This window comes from Gopherus evgoodei, chromosome 10 (genome assembly GCF_007399415.2).
Source record: "Gopherus evgoodei ecotype Sinaloan lineage chromosome 10, rGopEvg1_v1.p, whole genome shotgun sequence".
NCBI lineage: Eukaryota > Metazoa > Chordata > Testudines > Testudinidae > Gopherus > Gopherus evgoodei.
Window position 1 is genome coordinate 4,288,672 of NC_044331.1, and position 12,864 is coordinate 4,301,535.

At 44.2% G+C, this 12,864-nt stretch overlaps 1 protein-coding gene across 1 annotated transcript in view; it reads left to right on the forward strand.

The window, feature by feature from the left end:
• The first annotated feature begins 455 nt into the window (after positions 1-455).
• The window catches only part of ITGA11 (integrin subunit alpha 11), a 193,928-nt gene continuing 181,519 nt past the window's right edge, over positions 456-12,864 (forward strand). Inside the window, exon 1 of the mRNA XM_030578857.1 lies at positions 456-522. Coding sequence (XP_030434717.1) covers positions 519-522 — 4 coding nt within the window. The 5' untranslated portion in view covers positions 456-518. The remainder of the gene's footprint in view (positions 523-12,864) is intronic.

The window sequence follows — 12,864 nt, forward strand, 5'->3', positions numbered from 1 at the left end:
GCTTGATTTTGCTGCATGCTTTTCACAGTTTGAATCCAGTCCTCTGTTTTATTTTCTCAATATTATTTTTTCTTGTGGGGCTCAAGCCCCAGTTAGCCAGTGTTTTAACAGGACGTGCTAATGTACGTGGCTTTTGTGGCGTTAGCACCCCGGGAATAATGTCTGACTTAGGAGGAGCCCCAGCATCCTTCACAACTCACCCACTCCATGTAACAAGCTTCCTGAACTGTCCTGATTCCAATTCCCATAAACAAAAGCTGTAGATCTAAAGTGCTGTGGAATGCACCAAGTCCTGAAGGGTCTGGAATCCCTGGAAAAGATGTTTCACTTGGAAAACCCCCTCCGGAGGCTTTATTTCTTCTTTATGATTTCCCCAGGTTATTCTCCAAGGCTGCTCCACCAATGAGTGAGCGCTCACGTGCCAAAATCCATCCACCTGTAAATCCTCTTTGGAGGCAACTGCTGCTACACGCTTTCATGAACAGTCAAGAGGGTTAAATGAATGGTCTTCAAGGGCAATGGGTATGGCTTTGATTGTAGCGATTTTCAAATGTTTTACAAGTCTAAGAGAATGGAAAATGTCTCAGATTGACAGAGTCATCTCAGCTCCTAGCCAACTGCATTTCTAAGAATCCTGGAAAAATAGTGGAGCGGTGGGGAAAGCTTGACAGGGCCAGTTCAGAGGCCAATTCTTTGCTCTCTAGACACGTGAGAGAGTGAGAGAGAGAGTTGGACGGGAAGGCATGACAAATGAAGGCTAGAGACCCACAATTAATTGGTATCAAAAGAAAGGGAGTGAAAAGTGGCCCTCGTCATTTATAAGTAGCTTTATATTGCAGCATCCAGCATTTGTCTATAAATTCTCTTTGTTAGGAATTACATTTTTAGAAGATGAAGGTCCAGAGTCTCACCTGCTATAAATCAGGATAATTCCATTGTCGTCAGCAGAACGGGGCCAATTTATACCAGCGGAGCATTCGGGTCTCTTGACTGCAACTTCTGTTATTTATGAGGGCAGCTTGTGTTACCTGTAGCAGCAAGTTTTCAACTCACTCCCGAAGATGCTGACTGAGCAGTTGCAGCTCCCACAGCCAGACTTGGAGTTGTGGGTGCTTAGCACCTCTGAATCAGTCTGCAGATGAATGCTGCCTTAGGCTTTTTGGTCTGACACTGGGGGAGCTGGATTCCTGAGATCTTTAGCCTAGTGTCTGCTGCTCTCAATTGCTATTTTTGTGATTTTTGGATTTCCTGCCCCATATTCATTGATCAGAAGTGGGCGGAGGGAGGTGGGTGCAGAGATGGCTCTGGCCCGTTTGGACTAAATCCAGTTTAGAGAGTGAAAGTTGGAACCTTCTAGTGGTGGTTTGATGGGTGTCGGTTCAGTTCACAGCAGACCGGTGTCTACTACACACAGAGCACCATCCCATCTGGCCCTAACTGGCAACCTTGTTGGTAGCTACAGCAAAGAACCTGCAGACTGAAAGGGAAGGAGCTCTTACCTTTACTGGTGCTACATGCTGGTCATGGCTGAGGCAATTGGGAGGACCTAAAGCTCAAGATTCAGCTCTAGATTTGGGTCCAAACTTCCCCAAAGTTCAATAGTTGATTTTTTTTTGTGAGTCTCTGGTTTTGATTCAGCCTCTTACTGAGAAAGGGCTGAGCTTAGAGTTGGAATCTGGTGCTGGATTCCCCAGAGTCAGGACTGAACTAGGCCCATCTCTGCACCTTAGTGGATGAAAGCTCTGTTTTCTTGCTGAGACTTCTCTTTAGAGGTCACTTTCTGCCACACAAGTTCCAACATTTCCACAGGGATAGCAGGGTTCCCAAAACAGTTCAGAGAAAACAAAACTTGTCCTAAATCTTCACCCAGAACTGTACCTGAAACTCTTTTCTGGATAAACAAAGCGGATTCATCTTTCTTCATTTGCTTGTGTCTCTTGCAATTTCCTGTTTTGTCTAGGATTACAAGTAGCTCTCTCCAAGTCAAGCCCTATCATATTCTATTTAGGTTCTCATACCATGTCCATCACCGTGGCATCTGGGAATCCTGCAAGGATTCTCACAGGCAAACACCAAAAATACCAGAGATCCCACAAGAGTATTTCTTCTCAAAGATTTCCTGCCCAACTTCAGATTTTTTCCATTATGTATGCTAGAGGTTGGTAGGTCTGCACTGTAGGGTACAGAGATGGAGTTCTAACCCCTTCACAAAACTTATGCGTGTTTGTATGTGGGGTTTTGCTGTAGTGTATTGAAATTACAGTCCAGCACAAATTTGGTTCCAGGTCCTGATGGGACCTATCTTCAAGGGAGTTTGGGTCCAATTTGTTGGTACAGGCCCATCTTTTACATATAATATGGTAATAAAGAGGGGCTTACAGTATATGTTGTGAAAAGGTTATTAAAGATTCCTTTCCTACAGAATCATTCAGATTAAATGTGAGCCTGAGATAGACGGCCAAATGCTACAGAAGAGAAACCAATATACTTGGTCTGGCTTGATTTTTTATAACAGACCTCAATTCAGACTGCAGCAGAGCAATCATTTAGAATTTTTGTAAATGGTTTTCAGGTGTGAGTAGGTAACGTAACACAAAATAACATACTGAGTAAAAGGAATGACTTTGCTTGCTTGAATGTATTAAGAATACATCAGCCTTAAAAGAAGTCTATAATTTAGTCCAAAAAACTTTCCCAATTTATGTATCAAACATCTTTGCCTTTAAATATTTATATATGAGAGGAGCCTGGAAAGAATCTTGATGAAGCAATTTTATCCTGGAGAGGTCTTCTGTTATGCATTTAACAGAGTTTCTGAAGTGGAGAACCACAGGGTAGCCCAGGGCATGGGACAGAGGAGGGCAAACTACAGCCGGAGGACCAGATCCGGCCCGTCAGGGCTTTCAGTCCAGCCCGCGGGATTGCCAGCCCCGTGGTACAGCAGGGCTAAGGCAGGATCCCTGCCAAAAAGTTTGCGCACCCTTGGCATAAGACTTAACAGGGATCAATAGCATCTTATGTCCCATGGAACAGATCTGAGTTGGACAGTGGATGATGGCTGCAGGAAGTAAGCATTGTCCCAGACTTTACCACCTTCTGCTCCGAGTCCAGAGCATGTGGTTTCCACCGGCCTTCTCTAGAATAAACACTGAGTGGCCTCTGAAATCCTACCAAAACAATATTCTTCACTGCACAAAGTTCCCCCCCAGGAGAATAACCCCTTTGTGACCAGTATTAGCCATGTCACTTGATGAGCTACTGCAAGGGCTCAGATACTACTGGAATGTGGGTGGAATCAGAACGTATGAAGAATACAATGGCATTCCAGCAGGGGGGGATTTAGATTAATGAAGATTCAATCTTGAAAATGAGGAGGACTCCTGAGAGGTGTTGAGTGCACTTAACTCCCACTAACTTCAGTGGGAGCTGGGGGCACTCAGCACCTCACAGGAGTGTGCAGGATTGAGTCCTAAAGGTCTTCTGAATGTCAGTTCTCACTGGCTTCAATGGGAGATGAGAGCTCAGTTCCTCCACAGTGCAATGACAACACCTGTGCCCTGAGCCAAAAGCAGGGTCCCCTTCTGCAACCCTCATTGATCTGCTGCTGTGGGTGAGGTTAGGGACTAAAGACGGAGGGGCCAGGCCCCTCAAGGGACTGCATCGTGGGATGCAGAATGAACATCCTGGAGAGTAGCTGCAGTGAAAGCTTTTTCAGTGTACCTGCACTAAAGTTCACTCAGTGGACTATGGTTTTGCTGTGGCCTAGGATATCCCCTTTAGCTCACAATGAAAAGAGCACCTTAAAAAAGTGTGCCCTAAAGACTGTCATTTAACTGGCAGGGAGTTCATGTGTCTCCAAGTGTGAGAGCCCAGGGAGCTGGGGGAAGGAATTTAGCTTTTTGCAAGGAGAGCTATTGCTAGTAGATTTTGCAGCTGAGCCTGCAATGCAGTGTTCACTGCGGGCCCTGCTCGATGACACAGCTCTGCCCATGTCCACCCAGATCTTATAGTGAGATCTCCACTTTCCTAAGTGAGGTCTTGGAGCGCGTCCCCGCTGGGAGAGCAGTATCTTTGCATTCTTTTCCTATTGATTTCAGCGGGGCCAGAGTGACACTCTGGTTTTGGCGGTGGTAAGCTTTTCTCACAGTAGCTCCATACCTTCAAGTTCTCCCAGCTTCCTTTTGACTTTCAAGCCACTCAGTCACCAGTCACAAAGTGGGTTCATTGGTTGTAATCATTTTTTGACCCACAGAACTTTTCTTATGAAAGCTAGAGCTCCAGGTACCATTTAGGGAAGATGCCTGGTCCCATGGGGAAGGGTGGGCAAGGACTTGGCAGTAAGGCTGGGCAAAATCCTTCCAGTAAATAGTAAATTTGTGAAGAGAGGTATTTTTCAGAACACTGAAACTATTCGTGAATTTGGCAAATACTTTCAGCTGGAAAAAACCCTGAGTAATGTCGCAATGGTTTGTGTCAACATTGTCGAAACCAAAGCTCAGTTTGAATCAAGATTCAAAATCTTTCATTCAACCTAAATAATTTGGTTTGTTTGTTTGTTTTTCCTTTTGGTGAGGGAAAACAAAAAATATCTAGTTTTGGTTTGAAACTAGGTGATTTTTTTTCCAGTTTGGCCACTGAACCTAAAAATCAGTTATTTGTTCAGTTCTATTGTGGAGATCTGGGTTCTGTTCCTGGCTCCCCCACTGACCTGCTGTGTGACCCTGGGCCAATTGTTGCATCTCTGTGTCTCAGTTTCCTTCCCCCATCTTTTGTCTTGTCTAATTAGCTTGTAAGTCCTTTGCAGCAGGGACTGTCTTTACTACGTGACACTACAATGTCTAGCACCGTGGATCTCAGCTGTCTCTTGGGGATTTTGGCTGCTACTGCAATACAGATAATCAACAATTTATAGATCCTGGATAATTTTTTTTGTCCTGACTGTTTTCTTGTGAGCATGATACAAAGTAAATATAATCCTCATTACATTAACATCAGAGCTCTGACCCACTAGAGGTTTTGTTCTTCATTATGTAGGGCACCAGACTGAACATTTTAAATGTATAGTGCTTCCACAGCATCATTCAAGTGTTTTTTTTTAAATAACAAACAACGAAATATTCCTGTGGGAAGAATATCCTCAAGTAGCCTACTTTGGAGAGTTACTGAATCCAATGAAACACGTTTTCCCAGGAATCTAGCTCAGAGGAAACCAAAAATTGTATACAAAAGACATATTCTTCTCATAATGGCTTTGCAAAATCTTGTTTTAGTAAAGTGCTAAAAACAGAATCTCGCCAAGATAGAAGTAGAGCTGATTCTGCCATGTGCAGGTCTAAGGAAGGAATCTCACGTGCACTGCAGGAGAATTGAGATGCCCTGGTACAAACACTAGATGTTTGCAGCAACAAAGCTTCAGGTGGATAGTTACCGAAATGCTTTTCTGCTGTTCCCGTGTAAGCGTATGGGCAGCTGAGAGAAAACAGAATTTTTATGTGAACAATAAGGGGAGAGGGATATTTCTTTTTAAATGTTTAAATGAGAAGTTTTTTGAAACCACATTTTCTTGGAGTCTAAGTTTTTCAGTTAAGCATTGGTTTTTTCTTCTACAAAATTTGTAGGCTATCGTGTCATGCTGGGATGTGTCAGCCCACAGCATTTAAAAAGACTTGGCTTAAAAAACAAACATAAGAAAACCCCAGTTTACAAAGTATCAGAGGGGTAGCCGTGTTAGTCTGGATCTGTAAAAGCAAAAAAGAATCTTGTGGCACCTTATAGACTAACAGACATTTTGGAGCATGAGCTTTCGTGGGTGAATACCCACTTCCTCAGATGCATGTAGTGGAAATTTCCAGGGGCAGGTATATATATGCTAGCAAGCAAGCTAGAGATAACAAGGTCAATTCAATCAGGGAGGATGAGGCCCTGTTCTAGCAGTTGAGGTGTGAAAACCAAGAGAGGAGAAACTGGTTCTGTAGTTGGCAAGCCATTCACAGTCTTTGTTCAATCCTGAGCTGATGGTGTCAAATTTGCAGATGAACTGAAGCTCAGCAGTTTCTCTTTGAAGTCTGGTCCTGAAGTTTTTTTGCTGCAGGGTGGCCACCTTAAGGTCTGCTATAGTGTGGCCGGGGAGGCTGAAGTGTTCTCCTACAGGTTTTTGTATATTGCCATTCCTAATGTCTGATTTGTGTCCATTTATCCTTTTCCGTAGAGACTGTCCAGTTTGGCCGATGTACATAGCAGAGGGGCATTGCTGGCATATGATGGCGTATATTACATTGGTGGATGTGCAGGTGAATGAACCAGTGATGGTGTGGCTGATCTGGTTAGGTCCTGCGATGGTGTCGCTGGTGTAGATATGTGGGCAGAGTTGGCATCGAGGTTTGTTGCATGGATTGGTTCCTGAGCTAGAGTTACTATGGTGCGGTGTGCAGTTACTGGTGAGAATATGTTTCAGGTTGGCAGGTTGTCTGTGGGCAAGGACTGGCCTGCCACCCAATGCCTGTAAAGTGTGGGATCATTGTCCAGGATGGGTTGTAGATCCTTGATGATGCGTTGGAGGGGTTTTAGCTGGGGGCTGTATGTGATGGCCAGTGGAGTCCTGTTGGTTTCTTTCTTGGGTTTGTCTTGCAGTAGGAGGCTTCTGGGTACACGTCTGGCTCTGTTGATCTGTTTCCTTATTTCCTCGTGCGGGTATTGTAGTTTTGAGAATGCTTGGTGGAGATTTTGTAGGTGTTGGTCTCTGTCTGAGGGGTTAGAGCAGATGCGGTTGTACCGCAGTGCTTGGCTGTAGACAATGGATCGTGTGATGTGTCCGGGATGGAAGCTGGAGGCATGAAGGTAGGCATAGCGGTCGGTAGGTTTTCGATATAGGGTGGTGTTAATGTGACCATCACTTATTTGCACCGTGGTGTCAAGAAAGTGGACCTCCCGTGTAGATTGGTCCAGGCTGAGGTTGATGGTGGGGTGGAAGCTGTTGAAATCGTGGTGGAATTTTTCCAGAGTCTCCTTCCCATGGGTCCAGATGATGAAGATGTCATCAATGTAGCGTAGGTAGAGAAGGGGCGTGAGTGGCCGAGAGCTGAGGAAGCGTTGTTCCAGGTTGGCCATAAAGATATTGGCATATTGTGGGGCAATGCGGGTGCCCATAGCAGTGCCACTGATCTGGAGATATATATTGTCATCAAATTTGAAATAGTTGTGTGTAAGTATAAAGGCACAGAGCTCAGCAGCCAGTTGTGCTGTGGCATCATCAGGGATAGTGTTCCTGACAGCTTGTATTCCATCTGTGTGGGGGATGTTCGTGTTGAGAGCCTCTACATCCATGGTGGCTAGAATGGTGTTTTCTGGGAGGTGACCAATGCGTTGTAGTTTCCTCAGGAAATCGGTGGTGTCACGGAGATAGCTGGGAGTGCTGGTGGCATAGGGTCTGAGTAGAGAGTCCATATATCCAGACAGTCCTTCAGTGAGAGTGCCAATGCCCGAGATGATGGGGCGTCCAGGATTTCCGGGTTTGTGGATCTTGGGTAGTAGATAGAATAACCCTGGTCGGGGCTCTAGGGGTATGTTGATTTCTTCTGCTGTTAGTGTAGGGAGTGTCCTGAGTAGATGCTGTAGTTTCTTAGTGTATTCCTCAGTGGGATCTGAGGGAAGTGGTATTGGAGAGTTGTCTGGCGGCCTCTTTTTGGTAGTCAGATCTGTTCATGATGACAACGGCACCTCCTTTATCAGCCTCTTTGATGATAATGTCAGGGTGGTTTCTGAGGCTGTGGATGGCATTGCGTTCTGCACGACTTAGGTTGTGAGGCAAGCGATGTTGTTGTTCCACAATTTCTGCCTGTGCACGCTGGCGGAAGCATTCAATGTATAGGTCCAGACTGTCATTTCGACCCTCAGGAGGAGTCCATGTGGAGTTCTTCTTCTTGTGCTGTTGGTGGGAGGTCACCTGTGTATCAGTGCACTGTTCAGTGTTGTCCTGGAAGTATTCTTTGAGTCGGAGACGGCGAAAGTAGGCTTCCAGATCGCCACAGAACTGTATCATGTTGGTGGGGGTGGCAGGGCAGAAAGAGAGTCCCCGAGATAGGACAGACTTTTCTTCTGGGCTGAGTGTGTAGTTGGATAGATTGACGATATTGCTGGGTGGGTTAGGGGTACCATGGTTGTGGCCCCATGAGGCAGGTAGGAGTTTAGACAGCTTACAGTCCTTTTTCCTTTGTAGAGAGGTGAAGTGAGTAATGTAGATCTCCTGTCTTATTCTAGTGAAGTACGTTTGTATAGAAGTTTGGTTATTAATGAGAGTCTCCAGGTTGGAGAGCTCTTTTCTGATGTTTTCCTGTTTGCTGTATAGGATGCTGATCAGGTGGTTCCTCAGTTTTTTTGATAGAGTATGGCATAATCTCTCACTGTGGTCTGTATAGTATGTAGAGAGCAGTGGATTTTTTACCTTTAGTCCATTTGGTATGATGTCCATCCGTTTGCATTTGGAAAGGAAGATGATATCCGTCTGTATTTGTGCAAGTTTCTTCATGAGGTTGATGGATTTCCACTCCATACGGCTAAATGCAGTGCCTTGCATGGTGTCAAGTATCAGAGGGGTAGCCGTGTTAGTCTGGATCTGTAAAAGTAGCAAAGAATCCTGTGGCACATTATAGATTAACAGACGTTTTGGAGGTTGAAGTGTTCTCCTACAGGTTTTTGTATATTGCCATTCCTAATGTCTGATTTGTGTCCATTGTATCCATCTACCTACACTACATTGATGACATCTTCATCATCTGGACCCATGGGAAGGAGACTCTGGAAAAATTCCACCACGATTTCAACAGCTTCCACCCCACCATCAACCTCAGCCTGGACCAATCTACACGGGAGGTCCACTTTCTTGACACCACGGTGCAAATAAGTGATGGTCACATTAACACCACCCTATATCGAAAACCTACCGACCGCTATGCCTACCTTCATGCCTCCAGCTTCCATCCCGGACACATCACACGATCCATTGTCTACAGCCAAGCACTGAGGTACAACCGCATCTGCTCTAACCCCTCAGACAGAGACCAACACCTACAAAATCTCCACCAAGCATTCTCAAAACTACAATACCCGCACGAGGAAATAAGGAAACAGATCAACAGAGCCAGACGTGTACCCAGAAGCCTCCTACTGCAAGACAAACCCAAGAAAGAAACCAACAGGACTCCACTGGCCATCACATACAGCCCCCAGCTAAAACCCCTCCAACGCATCATCAAGGATCTACAACCCATCCTGGACAATGATCCCACACTTTCACAGGCATTGGGTGGCAGGCCAGTCCTTGCCCACAGACAACCTGCCAACCTGAAACATATTCTCACCAGTAACTGCACACCGCACCATAGTAACTCTAGCTCAGGCACCAATCCATGCAACAAACCTCGATGCCAACTCTGCCCACATATCTACACCAGCGACACCATCGCAGGACCTAACCAGATCAGCCACACCATCACTGGTTCATTCACCTGCACATCCACCAATGTAATATACGCCATCATATGCCAGCAATGCCCCTCTGCTATGTACATCGGCCAAACTGGACAGTCTCTACGGAAAAGGATAAATGGACACAAATCAGACATTAGGAATGGCAATATACAAAAACCTGTAGGAGAACACTTCAGCCTCCCCGGCCACACTATAGCAGACCTTAAGGTGGCCACCCTGCAGCAAAAAAACTTCAGGACCAGACTTCAAAGAGAAACTGCTGAGCTTCAGTTCATCTGCAAATTTGACACCATCAGCTCAGGATTGAACAAAGACTGTGAATGGCTTGCCAACTACAGAACCAGTTTCTCCTCTCTTGGTTTTCACACCTCAACTGCTAGAACAGGGCCTCATCCTCCCTGATTGAATTGACCTTGTTATCTCTAGCTTGCTTGCTAGCATATATATACCTGCCCCTGGAAATTTCCACTACATGCATCTGAGGAAGTGGGTATTCACCCAGTTTACAAACTGTTTTCAAATTCTTTAAATTGTGATTGCAAAAAATGTGCAGCACTTTCACAAATGTGACTTTTTGCCAACACACTTACAGGTAACTACACTGAATTCAAAAGCAGAGAAGCTCTAGACACATCATAAACACTAAGCATAGCATCACACACACAATGTTTTATAGAGATTTGAGGACTGATTTTTAATTATAACATAAAATATGAGTGAGATGAGAGTTGCCTTTGAACTGCATAAAAAATCTCGTTTTGGCTTGAAAACAGAAGACAACTTTGTAAACTGTAGCCAGAAATATTGATCCATATAACCTAGGTAGGAAGTGCATAGTAACTGTATTGTGTGACACTGTGCAAAACTTGACATGATTTTATTTGGTTATTGTAACAAACTGAAGTTGGCCTTTAGTACATACTGAATGCTGGCCTTCACCACAGATATTGCACACAGATGGCAGGCAAAAAAATCCACTTATCTGTGGAAAGAAAGAGAATACTTGAGCTATGCTTCCTGTCCAATTTATATTGTTTATGAAGGCATTCATTTACCGTGGTGATGCCTGCAGCATAAATACCTAGAGAGAATAGCATAATTTTTCATCTACAGTATAACTTGGAAGGTACTAAGTTGACTGTCTGGTTTTGATTTTTGATACATGAACCTTTTATGATAGTATTTGATCTTCAGCTTGTTTAACTGATTCCTGAGAGGTAATAACTGTCTGCATCTATTTGCGTACATGGCTTCTGAGCTTCAGTGCCGCAGAAGGAATGGAACTGGGAATCATGGCATAGAACTGAGCAAAGGACGACTTAGGAGAAATAGCAGGAAATGTTTTCAGAGGGTGGGAGCTTATAGACTGTGTCATGGCCTGCCAAGGGAAACAGGAGAAGACCAGGCCCAGACTAGGTTTGGCAAAATACTTGATAATATGTCATAGGCTCCAGTACTGCATGGACCCAGAGGGTACATCTAAACTGCAATGTAAGCCCAGAGTTAGTAGAAGTCGAGTTAGCAGAGCTTTTTAACCTAGGACTTGAGCATCTACACTCAATTGTAACCACAGGTTAGGAGCTGTTGAACCCTGGGACACAACCTGAGGCTCCAGATTCTACACTACATTATGTGGGTCCAAGTCCAACCACCCTATCCCAGACTGTGTTCACAGTGTGAAATGATGGATGGAGATAATATCTAACTTACAGTTAAATCATTCAGTTTTGCAAATGGACAAGTAGAGCCAGTGTGGATGGGCCACAGGTCTATTAATACCAATTGAGCTGTGCCCTGGTGACATTCTAGATGATAGTCCTGTGTTCCAGGGATGATGCTAAGTATGCCGTCCCAATCTCCTGTCAGCAGAATGTGTCTTCACCAGGCACGCTACAGTGGTGCAGTTGCATTGGTGCAGCTGTGCCAATGTAGCACGGTAGTGTTGACCTGCTCATAGTGTTGTAACAACTCTGTAGTTGAGACTAAGTCAAAAATCTGTTCCTGGCTTTTCAATCCTCCGTGTAACAGTCTGTGGAAGTTCCAGTCTTTGATTGTTAAACAGATATTTGTGAAACCCATGACTGATTTGTTCAAGATGCTTATGATGTTGTGACTTTAAAAAGAATATATAGGAGGAGGTGAGGTCATTGGTCTCAGATACAGAACACTGTACTTTGTGAACTTGAACTGACTCACTTATGTATGGGCTAACAGTAGCTCCAGTGTCTAAGTGAGTAATTTTCTCCCTTTTGGGGTTTTTTTCCTTCATAGCAAATGCTTACATGAGATATTGTGTGACAATCGCAAGTCTCCCCACTGTTCTTTTTATAGAGAATGCCATGCAGGAGGCCAAAATGGTAGGTAGAAGAGAGAGAAAATCTGGTAGACCTGTTAGTCTAATGTCTCTAGTTAAAAATGTGGAGGGGATGAAACTTGTAGGGAATTCCAAGGCAGATACAACAGCAAGTAGTTCTCAACGTCAGATCAGTGTTAGTTTTATCTGAAGATACCCCTGTCACTGGGATGTCTTTTCAATAGCTTTATGGATTGGAGAAAGAAAGAGGAACCACCTGCTTGATGCAGTAATAAATTGTTTAACCTTGGACTATTTCTCATTTGGCATCACAGAACTAGTCAAAGGCATTTGTTTAAGAGTTTGGGGGGTTTTTTGGGTTTGGAGGATGTTTTTGTCCACTGAGCTGGAGAACTTAGCTGGCTCTTGGTTGCGTTTCCTGGTCTGTAGATGATATTGTGTCTCGGATCTGTTTTTTTTTTAAATGGGAATTTATTTCTGTGGAAGATAACTTTCTGATGGAAAAAAATGAAAACCAGACAAAAACTGAAAAATGTTCAGGCATTCCATTTCTCAACAAAAAATGTAAATTTTGATGGAAAACAGACATCTTTCATGAAAAATTTTTATTTACTCAAAAACCCAATTTTCCGTCAAACAGTTTAGATGTTCCATCAATTTGCCCTTGTCTCAGATTTGTGAGCAATACCCAAGCTGAGAATGATTTCCTTGATCAAAGACAAAGTAGGCTGTCTTTGAACAGGGTTTGAAAAAGAACTAGATAAATTCATGGAGGATAGGTCCATCAATGGCTATCAGCCAGGTTGGGCAGGGATGGTGTCCGTAGCCTCTGTTTGCCAGAAGCTGGAAACAGGTGACAGGAAATGGATCACTTGATAATTGCCTGTTCTGTTCATTCCCTCTGGGGCACCTGGCATTGGCCACTGTTGGAAGATAGGATACTGGGCTAGATGGACCTTTGGTCTGATCCAGTATGGCCGTTCTTATGTTTTTATGTTCTTAAGTATGTGGTACGTTGCAGGATGGTTCATGTGTATTTCTTTACATCATTCACACTGCTGTTA